Raw genomic sequence first — 26232 nt, forward strand, 5'->3', positions numbered from 1 at the left:
CTGCAGTACAGCATAACATACAGTACAATACGACAAGGAAGAAATGACAGTTTGTCACTTTTGCTAAGGCACAGAATCCCATTCTCTGAATCACGCTATCATTTATCGAATAAATGACAGAACAGTTTTCACCTAGTTAGACACAATTTGCAGATCTCGTTTAATCTTTTCTCTGAATCTGAAATTCTCACACTTCACCACAGTGATGCACCTGTGATGCATAATACTAACCACTGGAGGCAGAGATTAAACACAGCAACAGCAGAGATGTAGTTTTTCTTTTTTTTTTTAAAAAACGGTGACTCAAATATGTGAACAGCTGCTAATTATGTAATGAAACTTGTATATGCCAGGTAGCAAAGGTAAGTGGAAGGTTGATACTAACAATGGAAGGCAACAAGCTGAGAGGCGGAGGAGGAGGACTACAAGAACGAGCACAATTTAGAGCAGTCATTTTCGATAATCTTTGCTGAGCAGCTGTGATAGACCATGTTTCTGCACATGAAATGAGAAGCAATATGAAAACAAATAGAAGAAACCTCCAGTAGGAGATTTATACATCGCCAGCTACGATTTACTCAAGAAAGCGCCGCCTTTGGTATTTTTCACACACAGAGCTAATAATGCTTTTATGAGTCTTACTTCTTACAATTATGGTACAGTTCAAAAGTCTTTTGTTCAATTTTGCTTCCAAGGAGCCAGACCTTTTTTTGTCATTTTTAAAAAAAAAATACACGTTTGGGCTTTTTAGAGAAGAAGCTGGAAGAGAAAGACAAGGAGAAGACAGGTTAGATTAATACCCCGGCTTCTGCTTTAGTCTTGTAGCATGCGGATCACCTGATCAACTCGCTGAGCTAAACCAGCACCCTCTTGTAATTTCTTTACGGCGGTCTTGAGCGGTGCTTCTCCAGGCTTTCTGGAGATCTTCCAGAGTTTTTTCTTTGAACATTGGCTGCTTTTTCACAAATTTTCAGTACAGGCCTTATACCATTTTCCACTTAACACTGAGCTATGAATTGTAGCATAAAAAAAGGCAGCTAACTCCAGGGATTAACCTGTGTTGTCTAACAGAGCATTCTCATTCCCGACACGTAACATACCGACGATTTGTCACGTCCCAAGGCGTCAATCCAATAGAATGACGCTCCCGGTGGTAACGCATGTTCCAGCCGTGTATTTGAGCCCTAACCCTAACCTTATCCCTAACCTTAACCACAATCGTGTTAAATAGTGTTTTCCAAAGCGATTCATGATGAGAAAGTAAAATAAATGTACATGTGTAGATTGAATCCAAACGGGTTTCATGTTTCCTCCTGTTTCCGAACGCGTAACATAGGAACGTGTTGGGTGACCGAAAGGTTTGTCAATTTGTCACAAAACACATCATTTGTTCTCATTTCTTTGACTCTAAATGAATCTAGAGAAAAGATAACATGGTTTGACACAAAAAAGCTGTATTTTTGCACCAAAAGGTGATTACCAAAGACTTATTAGCGAAAACTTTGCATAACCTTGGTATGGTGTGCAATGCATCCTTAGGAAATTGAGGAAACTGGACAAGTGGAGGCCAAAAGAACAAGCCAACATAAAAACTATTTCAGCAAAGGCCTGACAGAGGACCTGAAAGCATCTGGACCTTTAGTTGATCCATCCACTGTTCAATGAAGCCTCATCAGAAATGGTCTCAATGGAAGGAGATGCTATTCTTAAGGAACAGAAAAAGGGACCAAAGCTCCTACAGAGTGGTGAATCCAAACTTAACATTTTTAGTTTAAATCATTTTCAATATGTAGATAGGTCAGGACAAAGGTGCAACAATGAGTTTCTACATGTATCTGTAAAATATGGTGGAGGCTCTGTCACGGTTTGGTGCCACATGTCCTCCGGTGTTTTTGAGGAGCTTAACAACAAATGATGGAATTATGAACACAGGAAAATACTGTGAGATTTTGATTCACCATGTATGTGGAAAGCATCTGATTTGGAAAAACATAATTTTTCAGCACGACAATGATCCCAAACAAAGAACAAAACAAAACGGCAGCCACGATCCAAAGAAGAGCTTTGAATGTCCTTCAAGAAGTTTGGAGAACTATTTCTGAAGATACTTAAAGAAATTACCAGAAAGCTGCCTAAAAGAGCTCATGATGTTCCAAAAAAGGTGGTCATACCAAATATTGACTTTAAGAGAATAAAGCAATCTCACTATCTTTTATGTTGCAACCATAACCTTGAGTGTATACGCATGTTTGTAGAACAAGGCTGTCTTTATTTCATGTTTCTGTCACTTTTGTGTGATTGTGTTTTCTCATTTCTGTTGTACTCTGCAATGAATGCTCAGTAGTGTTATTATTTTTGACAGCGAATTACCTAAAAATATTGTGTAGTTTTGAGCTTTTCATGCATTCGTGTGCATGTGTGTTTTTTTTTCCTAGAAGAGTCAAAGGTTTTATGAAAGTAGTTTGAAAATTGGTTCTCGTGTGTAAAGTTTGGAGAAAAGGCCAAAAGGTTTCAGGAAATGTGTCTTAGAAATTGTGAAAAACTGTAATTAGACTCTGAGGGAACATAATCTAAAACATCTGTGACCATTTTTTGGTTCTGCGGAAAAAAGTGAACAACGCTTCACTGGCAAAAGAAAAATGCAGCACAGTATAACAGGATGTGGTGTGTCTCTGGATTAATTGTGTTCAAACTGGCAACTCCTTTCAAAGAAAACTTTTTAAGTCCTGTTAGATAAAGCGTTGGTAAGTCATCTTTTAATTAGCGGCGAACAGTCTTATAGCTATGATATGTCGGCTGAGAAGAGAAGAGAAGAGAAGAGAAGAGAAGAGAAGAGAAGAGAAGAGAAGAGAAGAGAAGAGAAGAGAAGAGAAGAGAAGTGAAGTGAAGAGAAGAGGAATATCTGCTTCACAGATATTATCAGTGGCCCGGCAGCTGAGAGCAGCTCAGAGTAGGACCTTGGATGTGAAGAGGAGACAAGGAAACAGATGAAGAGACGATCGGTTTGATTTGCTCTCTCGCACCTCCTTCCTTCTAGGGGAGTGTTGGTCTGGCACGCTTGGCCCTATCAGTCCGTGATCATAATGGAATTGGTTTGTGGATGTGTGTGATGGGGGTGTTACTCCTTGAAACAGGAGCCCAGGCTTTATCCTGCTCGCCACGCTTTCAGCATGTGGGAAGACAAAGGATTTATGTAGCACCGTGACATATTAAATCACTGCCAAGCTGCCGGCGAGTCATTCAAAACACACCAAGGATGAAACACCCTATCATCAGGAAAGGAGTAGAAAGAGAATGAGAAACAGAGAATAAGGGAGAATGGTTTCCAGAGACCTCTGGCAGCAATACAAAGAGTGACAATGCTGGGACAGAAAAAGGGACGGAGCGCTTTGGCTGCGTAGGGGTGGGAGGCGTAGTGACCATAGGCCAGGCCTCGGATTGTTTTCTGTGTGCACAATACAAAGGCTTGCAGAGACTTGCAACTGAGCAAACAGGGGTTTTATCGTAATGCACGCAGCGTCTCTGCATGACGCAGTGCCTGACCCACCAGCCAGACCATTATCTGAGAGAAAGACCATTACTACCCATTAAGCAAGAAGAACAGCTTCTAGAGTCCATGCTTTTCCTCTAGCTGAGCAAGTGGGGTAATTACAAAAAGAATGGGCTGTTTTCTGTAAAAACTAGCAGATAAATCAACAGCATTTGCCTGGCGTGGGCTAGCAAGTTGAAATAGCCAATGCTCAGTTGAAATGGCTGCAGGAAGATTTAAAGCACCATCATGGCCAACCAGTCCCCTGAGCTGACGCCGCCCCAGGGGAGACGGTGCAACCCGGGTCACTTTGGCCGACTCACGTTGGATTTATACGACCAACCTTCTGCCTGTGGACAAACACATCCATCTCTCGTTGCCTACCACCCGCTCTGTCTCCTGGAGGCTCCTGCTGCTAAAAGACAGAGTTACTATCTGTAGTCTTTCCCTCCGTCTTCCTCGCCACAGAATAAAAAGAGCTAAATAGTCGAGTGCCTTGAGAGTAAACAACAATTGCCTGATGAGAACAAGGATGAGCCAAAAAACCCACAAAAAACTGCTCTTAAAACCTATTTAAAGAAAACAACAATCCGCACCGTGGGAGAACCTGTGTGGGGAAAAGCAACCTGAATGAAAAATGAGAATTAGTAGAGGTGTGCCTTAAATAAGCAGGGTATGTGATAGAGGAACACAAAAGGAAGAGGTAGGAAACAGCGGAAAGGACAATTTAAAACAAAAAATCTCAACAAAAACGACATTTTCACCATTGGAAATGTAATTTTTGATTCTATCAGGTTGTTTTTTGTATTTCCATATTTTGCAACAATTTATATTTGATAGTGTGGCTCTGGGACATCTCCCTGCTACAGCAGCAGAAGAAGAAGTAGAGTTGGGTTGGGAAAGAAAATAAATTGTGATGGGAACTCTTCAGTATTTCCTGTGCTCAAAATCAGTGTTACAAAAAACAGAAACAAACACAGAAAACACAACGAGAGCTTACCGCAGTGTCCTTGGTACTGCACACGAATGTTCTTCTTGTTCTTGCAGGCATGCTGATGGAGCTCGCACTCATTCACGTAGTCCTTTCCATCACTACCACACACTACTTGCTTGGGCTTGCCCTCGCAGCCAAGGGGGCACATGCACTTTGCCGACAAACCATCTGAAGACTGGACACAGGTGCTGCCGTAGCTGCAGGCCACCTCGGTACAGGGATCCTTCAGAGCTGCAGGAAGGGGCAGACATAAAAACAAGCTTTAGTCAAAAGCAAAAGGGGCTCTCTCATTGAAGAGCACGTCTGTCAAGCGCTAATACGTCACAGTGCTCGCCGCTACAGTACACTGGAGTGCATCACAAATGACAGGCCACCTTATTCAAGTGGCTTTCGGTGCACTTTTACAAGCGCTGCCTAGTTATTCTGAGGTTTGAAGAACTACTTGACACCCCTGGGTAAAGATGCACTGCCACAGCTATCTACTAGTACAAACAAGTTTCATTTCACAGAGTAGTGTGAATTGGATTAGAAGCTTTGCATTCACAACACATTCTGTGTCGCTACGCTCAAGCATGCTTTAATCGGCACGGCTGAAAAGCGACCCTTGAATATTTACCTTTCCATAAATTAGACCAAGTGAGAGCAGGGAAGAGGGGTATTCCTCCCTCGTGAGGAATTTGTTTCCATCCTAATTAAGCAGCACGCCGCTTGTCGCTGAGCGACGTACTCCAATCCGAGGAGAAGGTGCAACTTTTAATTTTGCCTTTGTGCGCCATCAACGGGGGCTTTTCTCGGGCCTCATATGCTCAACAAAAGACAGCCGTGAGATTACAATCGCTGTCTTCTCACAGCATGATACATATTTATGACTGTCACGGACAAACATGCTTTCCCATGAGAGAGAAGCGCGCCATCGGCAGCCCTCTCATTTCCTAAGCCCGCCACTTTTAGAATAAATATTTACCAATGTCTGATATTATCCCCGCTTTTGTTACAAGCAACATCGATGAATTTAATTTAAAGCGGGAGTGTATATATTGAATTGCAAACTCTGTGCGTCTCGCTTTGGTTTTTTTTGAGCGTTTTTTCTTTACTCCTCAGACAAGAGCAGAGTGTGTTTCAAATTTGTCTTCTTTCTTTTCTACCTTTTTTGAAAATTCAATACCTGCCTCCGGGATGAAATGGCACTGCCTTGTTAATAAGAGACTGGAATGTGTGCAGAGATATATTATGGATGTGTAAGAAGACAGGAGAGCTACGAGGAGTGCTCCTGATCAAAGCATACCCCCCCTCCCTCGCCTTCCTCGTCTTCATGACACATCCCCACCGCCCTCCTTTCTTTTCTTTTTCTCCTTTTTTTGCTCTTTCCTGTCAAGTTCTTTTGAGGTTTGGTGCGTTAGGCGCTTTAATGAACACTTTTTTTTCCTCCCCATTTTATATTTGCGCTGTATCGCAGCAGGAACTTTGAAACCGACTCTAATTTACAAGTAACTTCGAGATAAAGTACGATCAAGTAATTGCATCTCTAACTAAAAGAGACTCGTAGAAAATGACTCACTGAAATCATAAATCATTACTGGAAATCATAGGTCATTGTGAGGCGATGATGACTTAATGGCTGCTCATGCGAAACAGATAGCAATTGTGATGCTTGGCCTCCGCTGTGTGTCTAATCACATGAACAATGAAACGCTGATGACTTGTGGGAACGAAGCCGCTATAAAAACCTTGTTGTATCTGCCGGAGCAGGTAAAAGGTCATGTTAAATCACAGCTGCAGCAATTATACGCGAGCTACTTTCACTGCACATGTACAAACTAGTGTGTTACCCAGCATACGCTATGAGTTCCCCTGCTCAATAATCGTAGGGTTGAAGGTGCGATCTCAGGCTCCTCTGAGAAAATATACAGGCTGTAAGTAAGCTCAAAGAACCATCCAGCAATCAGAGAGCAGTTTGTCTGGCAGTGGCACGTTCTACTCGATTCAGAGGAGCTGATGCTGAGGTAGTAAAGCCCTATCTGGAAGTTTCATATCCAACTTCTCCAATGTTTTGGAAAGAGATGTGGAGTCTGAAGTCTGAGCATCAGGACAAAAACATCAGCTGTTAATCAACTTTTATTATTAGCATACTGTTCCCCATTTTTACATATACAAGGCAAGCTGAATAAGCTACAACAAAAACCCAAATAACCACGAATAATTTATGACTTAACTCCATTTGATCCATCAGCTTATGTCACCTAATAATGATAAAGCAGGACGAACCATGAACTGGTGCACTCATACTTCTGTGGGCTGTGGGAAATAAGCCCTTGGATGTTTCCTTCTCCCTTCTCTTTCTCTCACACCTACCCCAAAATCACAAGAGCAGAGGTTCAACTTTGAGCCCCTCCTGTACATCTGATAAAAGGTACAAACCACAACAGAATCCCACAAACCACAAAAAGAAGACCGCAGCAATCACACTGCAATTTGTCCAGAGCTTGTACAATCAAGTTTCTTCAGGTAGCTGTGGCTCAGGATGTACAGTCGGTCATTCGCTATTCATAAGGGCTGTTACAGGATCCCGAAGTGTCCTTGGATAAGATGCCGAACCCCACAGTAGCACTGGTGTATGATGGATGAAGCACTGTGTGAATGGGTGAATGTGGCTCTTGTAGTTTGGTCAGTAGGACTAGAAGCGTACTATATAAATGCTAGTCCATTTAGTGTGTTGTTTTGATAGACCTGCTGTTGGGAATGGGAGTTGTTTTCTGACAAGAAGTAGTACCTTGTCAGAAAGCTCACTTCTTCTATAAAATAGTGGTTGTTAAGGGGTTGCAGTCACATCTACTGAGCAGTAGGAGAAAGACGAGAAAGAAACCCAGTGATTCCCCCTTTCCTTAGAGTAAACAGCATCCTCGTAGCACTTCTTGATCTCATTAAATAATAGCCTGGGCTTTCTCTCCCTCCCCAACCTCCCTTTCCTCCAAGCAAATCTGGCGTGTTGACAGGCAAGAAGGGGTGGAGGCGATAGTAAGGGGCACGAGAGCTAGGTAGAACAGGAAGGAGAGGTGGGGGCGCTTGATTTGAATGCTAACAGGGGCCGATTTGGATACGAAGCACAGCCTCGATGGGGCGTTAGTGCAGATAAGCTTTCCTTCTCAGACTCAGACAAGCAGGCAAATTGCCTGGGCGAATGTGATCGGTGTAACAAGCTCAAATAAAAAAAAGAGAAAGAAAGAAAAAAGCATGCTCACCATAGCAAACTACATGGAGTTTTTACTTATACTTTCTAATCATTTCTCAGGTGAAAAGTGGCAACAAAAAAAGAAAAGAGGAGAAAGAGGAAAGCTAAAAAGTCAGTAAATTAGAATGATCCTTGCTGCCAATTAGATCACTCTCCCTCGCTAGAGTGAATCTCAGCGTGGTCTGGGCTGCTAGGATAATGAGGAAAAAAACCCCATAAGGATACACAGAGTGAAGTGTAGTGACACTAAAGCAATGGCATTCCAGCACAAACACAGTGAGAGATGGCATATGATTAGGGAACAAGAGGACACCCCAAAAGAAAAGCCAGCATCCTGGGGCCCAATTAATAGAATAATGCTTTATAAATTTAAATGTTTAAAAAGACTTTTAAAGGAGACAAAACTCTGGTTTATTTACATTTGAGACACTGCGTTTTCTAAAAACGGACTCGTTCCTGTCAGTCCATCACAGCTGGACCTGGATTTGATTGGCTCTTTTCACGGAACAACTGGCCCCCTTTCTTCTAATCACAAGCATGCAGCATTTGTGTGGACAGGCCTCCTTCAAAATTCTGCACTCAGCAGGTTTGCTTCATTTAAACCACAGGACTGGCATTGTCTGGCATTGTGGGATGCATTGTAACTGAACTACCTATGTGCCTAATTGCGAATTCATATGCTGTGGGGATTTCTGAATAATCAACTTGATCAACTCTGTAACTTGCTCTTTTAATGCCAAGTGGATTTCACATTGGGATAACAATTTGTCTAATTGTGATGTGTTGTGCTGTGCTGGACATGCAGAAGTTAGCTGGGTGCTTGCAAATAATTGATTAGCACTGCCCACATTTAAGGTGTGTGTTTCTCAAACTGAAAACTGTGCAGCGTTGCAGGAACATTAAATCAATGCAAGGTGGGTAAAAAAGGGACAAGAGAAAAAAAAATGCAAATTTGCCATCTTTCTCTACTCGTTCTGAGCTGAAATTGAGCATTTTGAGAAGTGTACATTTCTGAGAACTGCAAGCTTTTTTTTTCCTTTTTATTGTTCTGCATGCATGGAAATTAACTTTCTATCAAACTGCACTAATGCATAATTTCGAGAATAACAACAACTGTGAAGCAAATCCTTTTGCACTCCTGGCTGTAGTTAAGTATAGAAGCTGCTGAAGTGTTGGGTGGCACTTTGTAGCAGCTTAACTATAATATGTGAAGTCTCTTACAGAGCTAAAGCTAAGCTATAGCTTAAGTGGTATTGTTTTCACCTTCTGAGCCTGTGCGCGTGTGTGTTTGCATGTTACCGTGGAAAAGTGCAGTTACGCAGACACGTAGTGTAGTGAGAACTACCACTAAGGCAGTTCGGAGTAGTTTAGCAGGTGTTTGTATGTCTGTCTGTCCGTGATGTCTTCCAGAAAAGTGGGGCAGAGGGGTTTTGGAGAATGGGGATTACAGTGATCCTCTCCCTCCTCATCTCTCCCTCTGGCAGTCAGCAGACTTTCCAGGCAGGTGGGGAGCTCCACTTCTCTGATCCACTGTTTGGTGCTGTAGTTTATTAATGCTTCATTAGGGACACGGAGCTGTCAGTGCCGTGCTGGCTTTACTTGATACCCCGCTGCCACGAAACCAGACGCGCACCAGATGCGTGCGCAAGTGGGGAGAGTCATATATGCCAGTGCACGTTTGGAGGCAGCCATGGAGTTCAGATAAGTCTGCAAGTGAGTTTGTGATATGTATGCATGTGTACCTGTGTGTGTGTGTGCTGTGCTTCCTGTTGTGCTGGTAGTGATAAGGGAGGTATGGGGCTGAAGCTAATCAAATGCAATGATGCGATGGAGGGGGAGCTCGGCAGTGTGTGTTCTAATCAAGAACCCTCTTACACCCATCAACAGCAGGAGAAGAAGAAGAAGAGAGGGAGCGACAGTGAGACAAAAACAAGGGACTGAGTTAAAATACTATGGAGAAAGTCTGACAAAGAAAAATGCAGGAACAGAAAACAAATGTAATTCAGAGGAAAAGTTCAACATTTAGGATTTTTTACGGCAAAGCTACCTGGTTCCTACCTTCCAGTTTTATAGCGAGACAGGCTTTACACACCGTGACCCCCACTTTCATTCAAACTGCACCAACTAACATTTTGATATTTGAATTATAACCCAACTCTGTGGAGTTGTGTCTGTGTCAAAATAAATTGCTTATACCTCAAACATAAAATGTTTAAATGGGAAGTATGTCAAATGTGTGATGTTCACTTTAATGTTGTGCCTTTAAATGGTAAAAAAGACAATCAGTGGGGAAACACGATGACTGGTATTGATTTTTTAATCAAAAAACAATTAGGTATCTCAACCAAAATCCTGAAATACTCCTTTAAAATAAAGTTGTGTGTATAATTCCCTTGAAATTTAGCCAGTTTCACTGCTGCTTATCATGGATTAACGATGCCGGGCCAACCAGCTGGTATACAAGAGTAATGCAGTCATTTAAATGCATAAGTATCTTTGTAAGTATATAGTAAAAACTATAGGATGATTTAAACAGAGTTATCCACTTAAAAAGCCCCACAGTACTGAAAGACAAACTGGGCATGTGAAATGCAGAAAAGCGCAACAATGCGCACTTGGTGCTGTTTGAACAAAGACAGAGCAGGCAGGGAAAGATAGGAAGTTGAACAAAAAACCCCAAAAAACAGAGAGTAGATGAAGAGGTGGTGAGGAACTAGTAAAAGAGAAGTGTGTAGAAGGGAGATAAGGGAAAGGGTCAGAATGGGAGAAAGAAAGCAGCGGCATGGAATGGTCAGAAAATCAGCAGACAACATCGACAAAAACTGAAATCCAAGAACTAAATATGGATGAGAATCTGCAGCCAGATACCCAAAGCAAGTGGTGAGGAGCAGGAGGCAGGGACTGAGGGAAGGCCAAAGGATTAACAGTCCTACACACCTCTCCAACACGCTTTCCAGACACACACACACTTCGTTCCCTCTACTGTGAGGCCAATGGCTGGAAGATGATTCTCTGTGTTTGATGTAGTTCTTCAAAGCGCTCCACTGAACTGCAGCTGTTGCTCTCTTTTACACGCTTTGCTGTTTTACCCTTGAGAATGGAAAACGAACCACAAAAAGCCCTCATCATGCTCCAGTCGTCGGCCACACACACAATCAAGAAGTGGAGCTTGTGAGTACAGTATGTCTAAGCAGATTTTTAGCCAAAGGTCTTAGGACAGTTTAGTTTAGTTTAATTTAGGTTAGTCTGATTTAGAAAGATCACCATTAGCTGTCGCGATACGCAGCTATTCATCCTGCGGTCATAAAATCTCAGTTGCTGCTCTTTTAAATCAATATTTAAGAAAAAAAAAATATCAATGTGAAAACAGAGGATAAAATACAAAAATGTCACAATGCTTGATTTTTGGAACCATAGCTGTCATTTACTGCTGGCAGATATCTTACGCTTGGAAAATGCAGTAAAGCACAGGTGGGGTGCTGAAATGACAACACAGGCCCCATTTATTCTGCTGAGTGACAGAAAGAAGGTGGGATGGGATTAAATCGCCCGGGTATGGCATTTATGACAAACACAGACAGAGATGCACAGGTCTTTTAAAAGGACAGCACACAATTAACAGCAACAACAACAACAACAAAAAACACTTAAATTCTTCAGTTAAATATCAACGAATATTAACGCGCTCATTTAAATAGCACCATTTGATGAAAACCCAGTGGCACATTAAATCCTTCCACCAACTTATCGTGTGCATCATAATTGGAAGCATCGAAATGCTTTTTCCAAACTAACAAAATGTGCTTGGGAGAGGGAAATGCTCCCGTTACTCGACTGGGAGATCAGAGGTGAGATACAGAACGGCAGCCCTGCAGCCAATCTAGTGTCCAAAAAGGCTGATTGTGCTTCATAACATGATGGGGAGGACTTTTCAGAATGCAAACAAATGCCTTTGGCCATTCAGTGCCAAGACACAAGCTGTAAGCACAGCAATAATATGTTATTCACTCATAATAATGTTGAAGGTGCCCTAAGTGCACTGCTAAAGGAGTCCACAAATGGCTGCACGTCATGTGTCAAACCATCAAGACGTTGTGACAACTCACTTTACTTTAGCCCTGTAATCCACATAAACAAGCTGAAAGAGATAAAAGGTAAAAAGAAAAGACAAACACTGGCTGATGGGCAGTTTCTTTAACCTCAGGGCCTCTCTGTCCCCTTAATAGCCTATGGGAAAAAGCCTGTATTACCTATTGGCAAGCTGTCAGTGCTTGTACCAGGAGTTGTTTCTCTTGGATTAAGGCCTTTTGAAAGCAACAAAGAAGATCTTGGTGCCAAAATAAGTTGGGGAGTGTAGCTGGAGGCACTATTAACTGCTTCTCTGTTTACCTCTTTAAGGCCAGGAGCCCACATAATCAATAATGTATTCATGTGGTTTTTAAGTGTTGAGCTCTACACCGGGCACCTCAGGATCAAAAGCACCAAAAAAGCAAAACAAAAGAAAAGCTGGTTAGACTCAGCATACTGAGCACACAAATGCTTAAATTAAAAGATTAAGTAGGGTAATCCTAAATGAATTTCTTCTAATTGCACTACATTCAATATTTTTGAGTTTCTGTGACATTTTCTTCCTTTGTGAGTTAGTAAAACTGATTGTTTTTAACTACTAAAGTATCATTTGACTCTACTGGTTACGACTGCAGTCTCTGGTTTCCTATTAATAGTGTAGGATCATGACTGTGAGTGTCAGGAAGGTTATGAGTGTGCAGTCAGTCAATTACAGATACCCTGCACGCTCTATCTATCAAGTGTTCTATGTTTGTGGTAAGGTTGTAATTTGCATGCCTTCATATTAGAATAGCAAACCTGTGACACTACGAGTGAAGCGGGTTGCAGAGTTCATGACGATCTCCATGGTAGCGCAGATAGAAGTATGAAGGGTGGTGCTCTGCTCACTGTAAAAATCTCTCACCACCACATACGTTTCATGAATGACAAAAATTATGATCTTATTTGACATTTTGCAGTTTAGAAAGCACAGCTATATTTCCTAAAGTAAGAAAATTATAATGCAACACTGTTGTTTTTAAATACAAAAATACAAAGACTATGAAAAAATAAGTCACATTAACAAAGTTATTCATGTTGTAGCTCCAAAATGTGGCGGTCTACACATCTGAATAACAAACAAAAAGTCAGTTTCAATAGGAGACAAAAATCTCCAGGGGTTACGTCAGGAAGAGCATCCTGTGTGAAAGTCTGCCATGGAGCTAGCCACTGTGGCGACCCCTTGTGAATAAGGTAGCTAAGAAAATGATGGAAGTTGAGCTAATAGGCACTGTGAATTAAATATAATCAAATATTACGAATAAAATGTAATTAAATTATTTAAATGCTAATTACATTACAGCCAGTTGGGTTCTGTCAGTTTTTGGAGACTTGGGGACTGAATTGTGTCCTGAAACACAGTTTTGCATTCAGAATATCCCCCCTGGCCCCAGAAAGAGGTACAAAGACTCATGTGGGCTAAGTGGCGCATATGCCACAAATTTCCTTTCATTAGCTCCTGCTAACTGGAGCTGGTGGTGGTGGGGAGCCAAAATCAGTACTGATGTTCAGTGAAGCTTGGCCTTTGCTATCAAAAAACTTGCTAATGACTGGTAGCCGCTGGGGGCGAAATGCAGTTCAGAGCTGCTGGAAAGTCCCTTACAGTGGGTGTTTGGTCTTCAGTACAAACACAGGCACATCTGCATGAAGACATACAGTGTCAGCACACTCTTCACCTGAATGCAGGATAAGCTCAAAGTGCGATAGTGCACGCTGCATTATCTCTTTTTTCAATAGTCTCACTTAAATAAACATCAATTTAAGAGTTCTCTGTCACCGGCTGATAAAGGAGCAGTTAAATCTAAAGCCATATCATGAAAGCAGTTTAAAGTCAGCAGTTCCAGGCTGGGTGCTGAAGCTGTGTGGTGACTAACAATAAAAATGTGGGCTTACTTTGCTTTATTCTCATTAACTCTTGAAAGCAGATCCAAAAACTGTTAATATTAAGCAAATAAGAAGATCTCACAGTTCACAGCTCATAACCTGCCTATGAATAGACATAAGTCACAATATTTAGAACCCAGCACATTAAGCTTTGACTTTTTATTTCCAATAACTGACTGAGACAATCAGTCAATTACTATCTATTGTATGTGATATCTATATTAAAGCTAATAAACAGGGGGAAAAATGAAGACACACCACAGTAATGACTTCTTTGCACTGAGGATTTTGGCTTAATTAGGAAAAATAACAAGGAGTTAACTTTAATACTAAGAAAGCACGTTTATGAACACACAACCAGATAAACCTGCTCAAGGCGACATGCCCATTTCAGCCTTCCAATATAGGACCCTATTTAACACGACAACAATTTAAATTTTGATAAGGCTGCAGGAGGAAGAGAGAGTGTGCATGAAAGTGGAGCAGAAGAAGTGACATTTATTTAGAACAAACAGTAGATGGAAATAACTTGGATTTATTCTCTCTCTTTTCTGGCAAGTATTATTACTGCAGGCAGGGACTGTCTGTGTGTGTGTGTGTGTGTGTGTGTGTGTGTGTGTGTGTGTGTGTGTGTGTGTGTGTGTGTGTGCGTGTGTGTCTACGTGAGCCATTTATTCTAATTGTGAGGAAAATTGAAAGCCATAGAACACAAACACATTTTACAGAATGAAGGTATATTGGCCTGTCCTTACAATTTTCACAAAGCTGGAATGAAGTTAAGGTGAATGAGGAAAACGATAAAAAAGGCAGCATTTGCCAGAGAAAAGTCATATGGGTTAGCCTCAGCGGTCAAGTGGTCCTGGCGAATGAGATAAAACTGAACTATTTGGTCCACTAAAAAGCAGCATTTTAATTTTCTTGTGTTATTGCTGAAAAAAACCAAAAGAAAACTTGAATCCGAGTCAACAGAACGAGGAGGAAGTGTTCAAAAATGGGCAACGAAGGAAACACAGAGAACACTATTATTTCCTTGACGTATAAGCAATTCAGTGTGAAATATTTTCTACACGAAATCATGCAGTCACAGAGTTACAGGAGCTCTAGTGCCACTAGAAAACACTTACAGCTTAATTGCAAGGTTTCAGGCAGAAACGGGAAAATCATTTTAAAAATGCCACTTTTAGCAGCTAAAGCAACAGAATAAAAATAACTGTTTTGAACTTTGCAACTAATTGTTATTTTCCTTGTTGCCTTTTGTTTTTCTGATGGATCATTTTAAAGTTACAGTCCATTAGGTGTTCATGGAAACCAACTGTGTTTTCACAATAGCTGTTTTATGCGTTTCCTTCTTCTGTTCTGTGATTATCTACTCATAATAGAAGTTACTGGTAGAGTCTGCCATTGGCACATGCCACTGCCACGAGGGGCTTAGAGTAAATGATGAATAGATTCATTATTACTGTTTATGTTGGCTTCTCTTTTGACTGCTCTTTGCAATTAACTGACAGCCGTCTTGTACATCCTATTTATGGGGCATAGCACTAAAAAGAACTGGACTACTTTTATTATGAAGCATCGTGGCTTTTATGATGATATGTCACCAAGTGGCGCTGTCATATAAATCTTTTTGAACCATGAACAGTGGGATTAACAGCTGCAGGCAACAAGCTGCACACTTCCAACTCATCGACAAGGTCACTGAGTCCTCTGGCTGAGCCATGTTCTCGGCATTTCCTATGATTTAAGAGAATCTCATGAAATGGATGGAAATTTGCACATTACTACCTTGTAATTGTCACTTGTGGCTATTTTACCGATGAAGATGTAGGTGTAGTCTCATTATAAATTTCTAATCACAGAAATCATTCCATGTCTTTCCTCCAGTAAAAAGCCACGAAGCGCCCTTTACTGCCTACTTGTCCGTCTCCACCTCTGTATTTCTGCCATTCACTAATATTGATCCGTAAATTGATTACCTATGGATCATAGAGTAGTGCATGCAAAATTTGCATATACATTTGTGGCAAGATTAAGACAACGTATAGTGTATATGCCCCAGTTCCTTTATGAACACTGAATACTGAGCACTTGAAATCCTGAGGACAATAGACTGCTGGATTTCTTTCCTCCCACTCAGTTAAGCACATTCACATTCTAACCCAGGCCTAACAGTGTCTGATTAGGTCGCCAACATGAAGACCAGTAGGACTCTGGTTCCTGACGACCTTGATCGATAACCACTGCGCTACATCATCTCAGCTTTGAGGCGACACAATGCCGGTTGATTCCCGAACAAGACTGCGTCTAAGTGGCCGGCACCTTGTTGAGAAAAAAGGTAAAACTTTGAAAAGTTACAACCCTGATTGCTCATTTTACATCAGTGGTGCTTTGATTTACAATCAATCACCCACTGAAGGCAAGGAGTATCTAATTTGCCCTCCACTGCAACAATGTGAACACAGCATTACTCTGGGGAGTGGATGTAGTCGATGGACAGACCTTAAATAAGCAGCAAGGCAGGAGTGGATGAACAGTAATGAAGGAACCTTGTATAAAGGTGCTGTGTGTAAACAGGGAATACAGTGTAGATATACATACACAAGATTGACGTTTTCTACAGTACTGTGCACATGTCTTGAGCTATCCCTCATTTTTTTATATGTGGCTAGAAGAAGCAATTTACTGAACCATGTGCAAACACGTGCACACATGCATACATGGAAATACAGTGTAAGGCAAACAGGCAATTTTACAATTTTAATGAGCTTCAAAGTCAATATTTGCTTTGCTCATCTTTATTCTTCAACTCTTTCAGGTAAGCTTTCCTGTCATTTCTTCAAGTAGCCTTCAGGAACAGCTCTCCAGGGCTTTTCAAGGACTTTCAGATACTGTTCCAAATGCTGCAGATAGTTTTTTCAGACAGGTCACTTGTTCTTTTGTCCTCCACTTGTCCAGTTTCTTTAAATGTTTTAAGGACAGGCTGCACACCATGCCGAGACATGCCAGGTTTTTGGCTAATAGCTCTTTGGGAATCACCTTGCTCGTGCAAAAATAATACTTTATTCCTGACAAACTGTATCATCGCTGACATTTCTCATAGATTTAGCTAAAGACACTGGAACAAATTAGGCGTTTTTCTAGTGCCTAAAGTTACAGTTTAAAATAGATCCTTTTCTAATTGGTCTGCTATGTGTCGACACAACACTTATTCACAGGTCATTTATAAATGGTTCAACAATTAAAAAGCATTTCTTTAAAAATGGTCACGTACAAGAGCTGAAACAGCAGCCAAAGAAAAGCCTGGGGATCTATTGCTCAACGCCACCTTAAAAAATGGCTCCTTGTTTAAAACTCTGACTCCGTGGTAGAAAGAAATAACAAGATTATCCACAATATTGTATTTCTGATTATGTGTTCCTGTACATACATTTACATAAAACGAGTAATAATCTGAAAATGGATTAAATAAAGCAGTTATCCTATTCAATCCACGCTGCGATCCTTTAATGATGATTGTGAATAAGCGATCTTTTCATTGTTGTTGTTGTTGTATGCCACAGAATCAAAGCCAGCGCGGAGAGAAACAAATATTCTTTAGAAATCCGTCTCCTGTCACTTGTCGTCATTCTTGTTCCGCACGAAATGAAATAAAATATCCGCTATTGTCGGCTGAGCTGGTAGTTATCCTCATATTTTTCAGCACCGCTCCGCTTTTATTATTTTCACTCCATTCCATCTCTCTCGAAGCATACACAGTGAAAATAACAAATAACAATGTATTATTCAGGAGAAGCCAAATGCATAAATACATTAAAAAGTCTCAAAACACAACCCCTTGTCTGGGATTAAGCAGGTGTATGTGGATATGGATGTGTGTACATAATCGGTGTTTTGCCTGCAGATTTCAAAGAGGTGAGCACTGGAGAAAGAGCGAGCGAGAGATGAAGCAGAAGACGGGATTTGTCTTACAAGTATCAGTGGTTGCAGACGAGTGGAACAGCAAGTAAAGATGGATAGAGAAATTCCAAGCACAGCCCATTATCATCTCTTTATGTGTGTGTGTGTGTGCTGATAACAAGAATGTATATTTTTCAGTCTATCGGTTTGCAAAACGCCTGCAGTGTGTGTATATTTCACTAAATATGCCTTTGTGTGCGTGTCTATGTACTATCAGTACACACACACACACACAGAGTCCGTCAGGTTGTGCATGTTATGGTTATGAATGCCAAGCAAGAGTCAATGCCCCAGGGAAATGAAAGCACGAAAGCCGAGTTATTTACAATGACCTCTCGCCCTGTGTGTGTCTGTTAGTGTGTGCGCGTGTGTGCGAATAAATGTGTTCACCGATAACCCCGGAGAAATTTGATCACTTTCCGCATTTGTGTCTCTGTGCAGACTTGTTACTACTGATGAGAATATCAGCAAGAAACAGAAAAAAGAGAGAAAAAAAATGAAAAGATTTTTGTCGTGAAGCCTCTGAGTGAAAAAGGAAGGAGACGAGGGAACGTGCGGAAAATGAGTGAAGGCGAAGGAGAAGAAGTAAGGGGTGCATGACTAAGTCCTCTGTGGTGGAGTTAACAGTGAGCAAATGAAGGAGAAGTGAAAAAAAGAGAGGCTTGAGGAACTATGGAGTGATGTGGAAGAAGGAACAGCGAGGCAAAATGCATGAAAAGAATAAAGGACGGAAGGAAAAAGAAAAGGAATATTTTTTAAAAAGTAACAAGGACAATAAGGATTAAAGACGGAAAGAAAAGTGGGAGGAATACTGGTGAGATGAAGGGACAGGGAAGCAATGAGCACTGGAGAAACAGTGTGGAGGTAAAGATGGCTTCAGTCAGTTTGACTGCAGAATTCTGTTATCTGCTTTGGCAAAGCCAGAAGTCATCTTCACCATCTACAGCTATTACCACCAGCCCATTGTTACAGAGGCTGACCGGGCATGCCACCGGGGTAACAAAAGAAATCGTCTTAGCATGAGAAAAATGAGAAGTAAAAGAAGGGGGGTGAAGGAGGAGTAAAGCAGGCTGGCCTTCATCTCCTCACTCTCCAGCTCTGCTCCAAAATGAGGATTTTTTTCGCTTGCAGAGGATTTTCACAAACCTCCTCTCCTAGCCAGCTTTGGCCCCAACGAGGGAAGATAAATCAGGGCTTTACCTGGCCCGGCCCAGACACCTTAACAATCGGCCAGACCAACAAAAGACAAAAGACCAAATGTACAGATGGAGTAATGAGCTTAGGTCACTTTCTTTGATTCACTGGCTCTCTCTGAACAATGGTTTAGGAGCAAAAGGGAGATGTGAACAAGAGGAATGGAAACAATGTGTTGGCCCGCATGTCAGATTCAAATAACAATGGTTTTTCTGATTTCTTGCATGATCCCAAACAACATAAGTAAAGAAGCATACTGAAAGATTTGTTACACATACGCAGTATTGTGCAGATGTCTTGATCCTTATTTCTTTAGATTAATGTAGTTACTCACTGTTGTACCTCTCTCCTGACCTCCCCTGCACCTAGTGAAGGTGATTTAAACTAAAATACGAAATTTCAAATGGCATTCATCACTTTATAAGACCTGTTAATATTTATTTTCAGTCCAATTCTTGTGAAATTTTGCTTCTGTCAGCATTTCCTCTGTGCTTCCCTTTCTAAGAATGGCTCCTTGATAGCCACCGCTCCACCGAGACCTATCTGATGCGATAGATCCGCTGAAAGTCTCAGGTCCTGTGTCAGGTCTTTGCTGGATATCTTTCCTGTTTCTATAGGACATGACTTTCAGATACTGTTCACCTGCTGTCGATAACATTTTATGCATGTCACTTCATCTTTTGCTCCCACTTGTCCAGTTTCTTCAAATTTATATGAACACACTGGACACCATGCCGAGACAGACCAAACTTTTTGCCTAGAAGCTCTTTGTTATTTTAAAAATTCTGTCTTTGGTATTTTTTGTAGACTCTACAGAAGAAATGGGAATCAAATGATGTGTGACATGCTGCCAGTAACAAAATTAATAAAGACACAATGTAAAGTTGGCACCTTCAGAAAGCCTGGAGAACTTTTGCTCAAGATGGCAAGACAGTCTGGCAGCTGAAAGCAAAATGTAAAAAATATAAAGAAATAATGGATGGCTCAGGAGTTTTGCACAGTACTGTACTGTTTGTAAAAAAAATTATCCTATTTTATAGGAAAGATTAACACTTCTTTCAATAGATATTCCCTTTCTTCCTCCTGATTGGTCCGTTTCATGCATGTTTGCATGTTTGCATGCAGGCATGCTCACAACCACACAATAAAGCGTCATTAGACACGAGACACAAAGTGCACAAACCCGTGGGGGGGGGACCAGCATGAAAACGCTCATAACGACAACTCTCATCAGACACTTTGACATTTGTTTTGTTAGATAAATCTGCTGCGCCTGCTTTTGTCTGGTAAGGTACAAATACGTCAGGTAGAGGTGGATGCACAGCAACTCATATTCAGTCAATCATTTGTGCCTCTTTCCAGGAACAGAGGACTTCATTTTCAGTTGTTCCAAGAACAGAAGATCCTTCACAAAGTTCAATCATTTGAAGTAATATTTTACACTGAAAAAAAATCATATTTACCTACATAGGCTGTCAGTCTTTCGGGAAAAACTGAAACTCACAAATAAGGCCAATTTTGCTTTGGTGAATTTATTTGAAAAACACTGCCATGTTCATAATGATGGTTTTTGGTTATGTACTAAAAAAACCAGTCAGAGTCTTGTGCTAAAAATTGTTAAAATATTCGTTGATTTTTAAAAGAAACATTCATATAAATACAAAAGCACTGAACACAGTCGTTTTTTTCTAACGAAGCTATCAGAAAATTTACTCAATGAGGTATTATGTTTGCTGCAAAATGTATTTTTTTTCATATGCTACAACTAAATACAACAAGTAGGAGTTTACTGCTTTATGTTTAAGGAGGAGTTCACATCCCTCTCACACTGGGTCCGACTGCCTGTCTGCAGTATATAAGAGCAGACAGAGAAGCAGGTGTGGAGCACTGATGCCTTTTCTCCTTTCACTGTGAAGACTCGAGAGTGTTTCGGTGCTGGAGAGATAAAAACCTTCTCTAAAGTGCAGAGAGCGAGCAAGAGAGAGAGCAGAGTGGACTGACTGAGCAGAAGGTAGGGGGCCGTGCTGATAGCCAACTCTCGAGAACACACACGTGCGCTCTCACACATACATAAAATCAATCTCCCATCGACCACACTCTCGAACCCCAGTCACCTCACCCACACGCGCATGCTCTCCACTTTTTTCTGCATTACTTGTTGCACTCCATCAAGAAGAAAAAAGAAGTGTGTGGGGGGGAGGGAAGTAAAGAAGAATGAAAACTCCATGTTCCACTAGAGTGGCCACACAAGATGAGTTCTGCAGCACTTCTGTGTCTCTCTCTGGGAAAGGGAGTGTATTTACCACTCTGCTCTGATTCAATATTAGGACAGTAGATGTGGTGCACGTTCCCTAGCTGACTGTAGAACGTGCGCAAACACACAAACGTACGCACACACAGTTCCCCAAATGTCTCTTGTCTCTCTCTAAACCATAAAGTGTCTGAGCTTCTCTCTGTCTCCCTCTCTGAGGCCTTCCTTTTCTTAACTGACCACTTTTTTTTTTCTTTCTTTTTTTTATCACCTCATGTTGTTATCAGGCACTCCTGCGGGGCCAATTTAAACGCGGCCTCTCCTTTTAATTTCGATAATATCTGAAGCCATTATGTGCTCACCGCCTGCCTGCTTGACTGCCGGAAATGTAACCCCACCGATCCCAAATCATCCATCTAGAACAAAAGAAAGATAATGAAGAAGCTGGGTCGGAGATGGTCTGAACCATTAAGGGGCAGGTTATGCGAATATCAGAGTGGAGCAGTGGAGGGAAACTAAGTGCCTGCACCTCAACAATGAATGGGTCATTTTGTCCTGCCCTCAGGAGGGAACTTACACCATTTCCTTGGAACTAAAATGTCATAATAGCCAGTTCAGTTTTATGAGTGAGGTGCTAAATGGACATGTTTTAAGGGGAATTTTCTTTTCACTACCGAGTGAAACTGAGCTAAGGTGAACTGTGCAATGGGAATAGTGGGAGGACACAGGCATCTGTCAAAGTCTAGGTTGTAAACAAGCCACCTTATTTGGTGTTCAAAGCTGTGACCGTAGCTAAAGTGCCTGTAAAAACCTCTTGAAAGTCGAAGCACAATATGTCAGTAATTAACTGGAGAACAGCACTGTGATGTCAGCAGCAGTGAAGTAGGAAGTAAGCGCCCGAAAGCCGACATTTGGAGGTGTCAGCATCCTGCAGATGTCAGGGACTTGCTGGTTACAGCTTCCTCCTGTTTGCAACAAAACGCACCCCAAGCTCCAAAGTTGTACTTGGTGGTAACAAAATGCTCCCATGTAATGTAACTCCCATCCTTTTTTTAAAAAAACATAAGGGGCATAATCTGTGAGAGAAATAAAAACTTCTTTTGTGGCTTTACTCCTGAGTGCCAGATAAGACTCCGGAGTTGATTTGAATTGAACATGACGGCGTCACACAACGGTAGCCAATTCACTTACCCCGATGAAAACCCGCCATTCAAATCGAAAGAGTCAAACGAGGCTTCGCACAAAAGCACCAATTCAGCTGCCCGTATATTCTTAAAGTTAAAAGCTTTCTCATTCCCTCACCTTTCTACCGCTCTTCCTCCTTCCCTCCTTTGCCTCTCTCTTCCTCCGTCAGCACTGACAACTCCATAATCTCAGCCAACTGGCCCGTCCAAGCCCTCTGTAGGGGCTGAATTTATTGAAAGCAGAGTGAGAATCAGAACCTGTCACCTGGCTTGCGCTGACCTCCTAACACGCACGCTCTCTCCCTCTTTCACACTCACACCGTATACTGTACCTGCTGTATGTGTGCGCACCTACTAAGTGCAAACATCCTTGAATTCATTCAAACACACAAGCACACAAATATGAATATTGATGAATGTTAGACTGTTGCTTACTCCTTGGCTGACCCTTTCATCCCACAGTAAAACATTTCTTTTAATTCTCTAGCCGCCTGCCCTTCTCAATTCTGTCTATAAGACATATGTGGGAGCTTTTAACGAGGATGTTGCAATAAATGCAAAAGTAAATAAACTGACCAGATGTTAGTGACGGTTTTCACTGTCAACCAAAATATGTTGCAAATCAGAAATAGCACAGGTGAGAAAGAAGGATGAATTCAAAAGATTGCTTTCTGATTTTCAAAGCTATTCATGTGTCACTCGGGAAAAAACCAAATAATGTGAGTTTAAGATAATAGAAGCACTGATAACCTGCTGTTTAAGCTTTAAGGTCACCTTCATCAGTACCTGGCAGCTTGTTTAAAACATAGATTCCCGGGGTTGGTTCTCTCAGCTCTCAACGTTTCTACCAATCAGAAGATTGTCAGAAAAATATAGCATCAGAAAATAGCAAATTTGTCGATTTTCAACAGAACTGTAAACTCTGCTTTAAGGATACAATAATGGAACTGTAAATCAAACCATGTTGAATGGGTCTTGGTGGAAGCTGGAGTTAATTAAATGAGTCATTTTTACTTTTGCATTGATTGCACTGATCACACCATAAATCACAGTGACACCAGTTGTGTTACAGAAGCACAAGTACATAACGCAGCAAGGCTAGCGCTGAGGATGCCATCCGCTGATTAAACACTGCACACCTGTCTCCTTCAGATTCAGTGACTGCATGAAAATGCTGACATAAATCAGGCTTTGCCATTAGTAATAATCACATTGGGCTCTCAGAATCACAGCCAACAGAGGAATGAAAAGGAAATTCCTTCCAGATGTGACAGGATAAGAGAGGAAGTCTGCTCTGGTGGCCAGCATGTAGTTATTACCAGCAATACTATCATTAGCATAATCATTACTATTATTTTTTACTTTATTTTTTTCCTTGTGACTGCCTGCTGTTTTGCTAAGGCCAATTATGGTGCTTCTGATGGCCTTAACCCTCCATAAACCATCATTAAACCACTTATACTACTACTTTCTCCCTCTGGTTTTAATCTTCTCTCGTAATCTGTTCACTCGTTCAATCACTAAAGTACTCTCTTACGTGCTCTTGTGTCGCACTCCCTGTCTTAATGTCTCGTTGCTCTTTCCTCTTAACATTATACCCTCCCTTTTTAAATGCTATTTTTCTCTTTCCTCCGCTGTACCCTGTGTTCCTCCTGTCCTCTCTCTGTCCTTTCTATCTCTTTATTTCCACTCTGCCAGTAGCGGGCCGCCACCAAGCTTGTTATTAGTGCCAGGTTCGAGCCTGCACTGTAATCAGACCCCTGGAATTAGCAGTAGGCCCACACTGGCAGAAAAGGCACGACGCTGACAAAACACTATAGTTATCATTGAGGCTGCTGCAATGTTGCAGCTTTGGCAGGAATCTGCTCCTTAGAGCCATGGATTTTGATGGGCTTTGCTAAAGAGAAGCAATGAGAGGTACAGCAGGAGTATTGGCACCCACTGGGGTTAGGGATAAAATACACACTGGATGGCTACCAATGGGAGCAGTAAGTGGCACACTTTTTTGTTTGTGAGGGTGCAGGTGGCGCTTAAGCCCTGGGAGCACAGCCATTTTGGAAAGACAATAGAATGGATGTAATGGGGACGTGTTTTATTATTGTGGGATAAAGATAGGATGGCAAAGCACGTTGTATTAGGACAGGGTGTAATAGAAATCCATTTACTTGACAATAACAAGCAATTTAGTGTCACTCAGAGACTTGCAGCTTTGTGTTTGTCAAATGAAGTGGCCGTGCTCGTCCTCTGGTGCAAACGTCAGAACATCACAAGTGCAGTTTCTGTCATTTGAACCAAAAATTCCAATCGCATTCGCCATGCTGTACGATGTTAATTCACCTACGTTTCCCCACTTTCACCCTCATCTCTCATTGTGATGCACTGCAGTTTGTCAGTCTCAGATTGTTCAGTCCAAGAATTTGGATGTTTGGGGATCTTTTAAAAGGTACAGATCATGTATATGTTAAAGACAAAACTTCAGAGAAAGCTATCGACCTCATTTACAAATTTAGTGGTTTGTGGAGATCTCATAAATGTATCAGGTCAACAGTCAAACCTGCCCACGCCATTTTCTTCTGCAAAGATGCTGACCATACCAAGAATTGAAATGTCAAAGGTCAAACTGACTTATTTTCATCCTCGTTTCTACAGGTAATTAAAACTTACAATCACAGCCTTAAAATCTTCAGACAAGATGAGACAGAAAAAAGCAGATCGCTTCACAAATGTCAGAGGGATTTCTGAAAATGAGTTACTTTGCAGAAACAGCACAAGGAATTATCTCAGATCAATCTCCATTTGTTTGAGAGAGAACACTTTTCAGACTCAGACAGAGATCGAGGTGAGTTTCTAAAATGGTTAATTTCTGCAGCTGTCTCCTGGAAGGGTTAGCAGATAGATTGATGGTTACTTACAGCAGGCTCCCTTGCTCAGCACCTTGATGCGTCGCTGTGCGTTGCACTGGGCTTTCTCCAGCTCGCATTCATTGGTGTAGGTGGACGAATCTGAGCCGCACACAGGCGCCACAAAGGACGGGCAGTCCACTTTCTTGCAAACACACTCACCCTTGGACGGGTCATTTGGGTTGCGCTCGCATACGGCACCAAAGCCACACAGCATCCCTCTGCAGCCTGCCAGAGAGAACGACAAAGAGAAGAAGCTGTTAGGATATTTCATACGGATAATGCCGAATGTCAATACATTTTCAGTTGAGTTAATACTGAAACACCCGACACCTAATGCACAGTTCAATTAAGCACTTTTAACATAATCCTGTATTTAAAAGCATCAGAGTACAAAGAGACGTTTCTAGCAGTACAATTTTAAGAAAATTCTTTGATGCTTTCCCACAAAGTTCAAACTAAATCCTGGTAAAGGAAACAATTATTTGCAAACCATCTTAACCTTAAAGAGAGCTCTGAAGGTGAAACCATTCTGATTTGGGGGAAGGCCTTTTAAAAAGGAGCATGACAAAGTGTAATGGCATTGAAGCGTACCTGAACAACACTTTGATACTTTTGAGAAAATAGAATATTTGCAGTTTACATAACCTGGTTATTTCATATTAATATTTTCACTTTTTTTGATATAATGATTCCTAAAATGCCAAACTAGAGCCCATATGAACTAAGCTAGCGTTCAAAAGTCGTCATACTGATATCGATCTGTGCTGACTGATTCACAACATCTAACCATGTATGGGAAACGTAAGAAAGGCTGCAGGTAGCTGCCAACGCAGAGCGATTTTTCTTGGTTTTAAACAGCAGCTAATGGAGACAAATTTAAAAAGGCTGAAAAGGCTTTTATGAACTATTCATGCAGTCCAACATTTGCCAGTGCAGTTATAGTTGACTATTGTATGTAATGTATAAAAACTTGCCAAAATAAAACCACTCATTGCATAAA

The 26232-nt window shown here is 41.4% G+C and overlaps 1 protein-coding gene across 2 annotated transcripts in view; it reads right to left on the reverse strand.

Moving 5' to 3' along the window:
• Positions 1-26232, reverse strand: part of agrn (agrin) — a 252900-nt gene that overhangs the window by 86348 nt on the left and 140320 nt on the right. For both annotated transcript variants that reach the window (XM_039604628.1, XM_039604629.1), the window contains 2 exons: positions 25242-25457; positions 4530-4754 (listed from right to left, as the gene is read on the reverse strand). In XM_039604628.1, coding sequence (XP_039460562.1) covers positions 4530-4754; positions 25242-25457 — 441 coding nt within the window. The remainder of the gene's footprint in view (positions 1-4529; positions 4755-25241; positions 25458-26232) is intronic.

This window comes from Oreochromis aureus, linkage group 20, assembly GCF_013358895.1.
Source record: "Oreochromis aureus strain Israel breed Guangdong linkage group 20, ZZ_aureus, whole genome shotgun sequence".
Taxonomy (NCBI): Eukaryota; Metazoa; Chordata; class Actinopteri; order Cichliformes; family Cichlidae; genus Oreochromis; species Oreochromis aureus.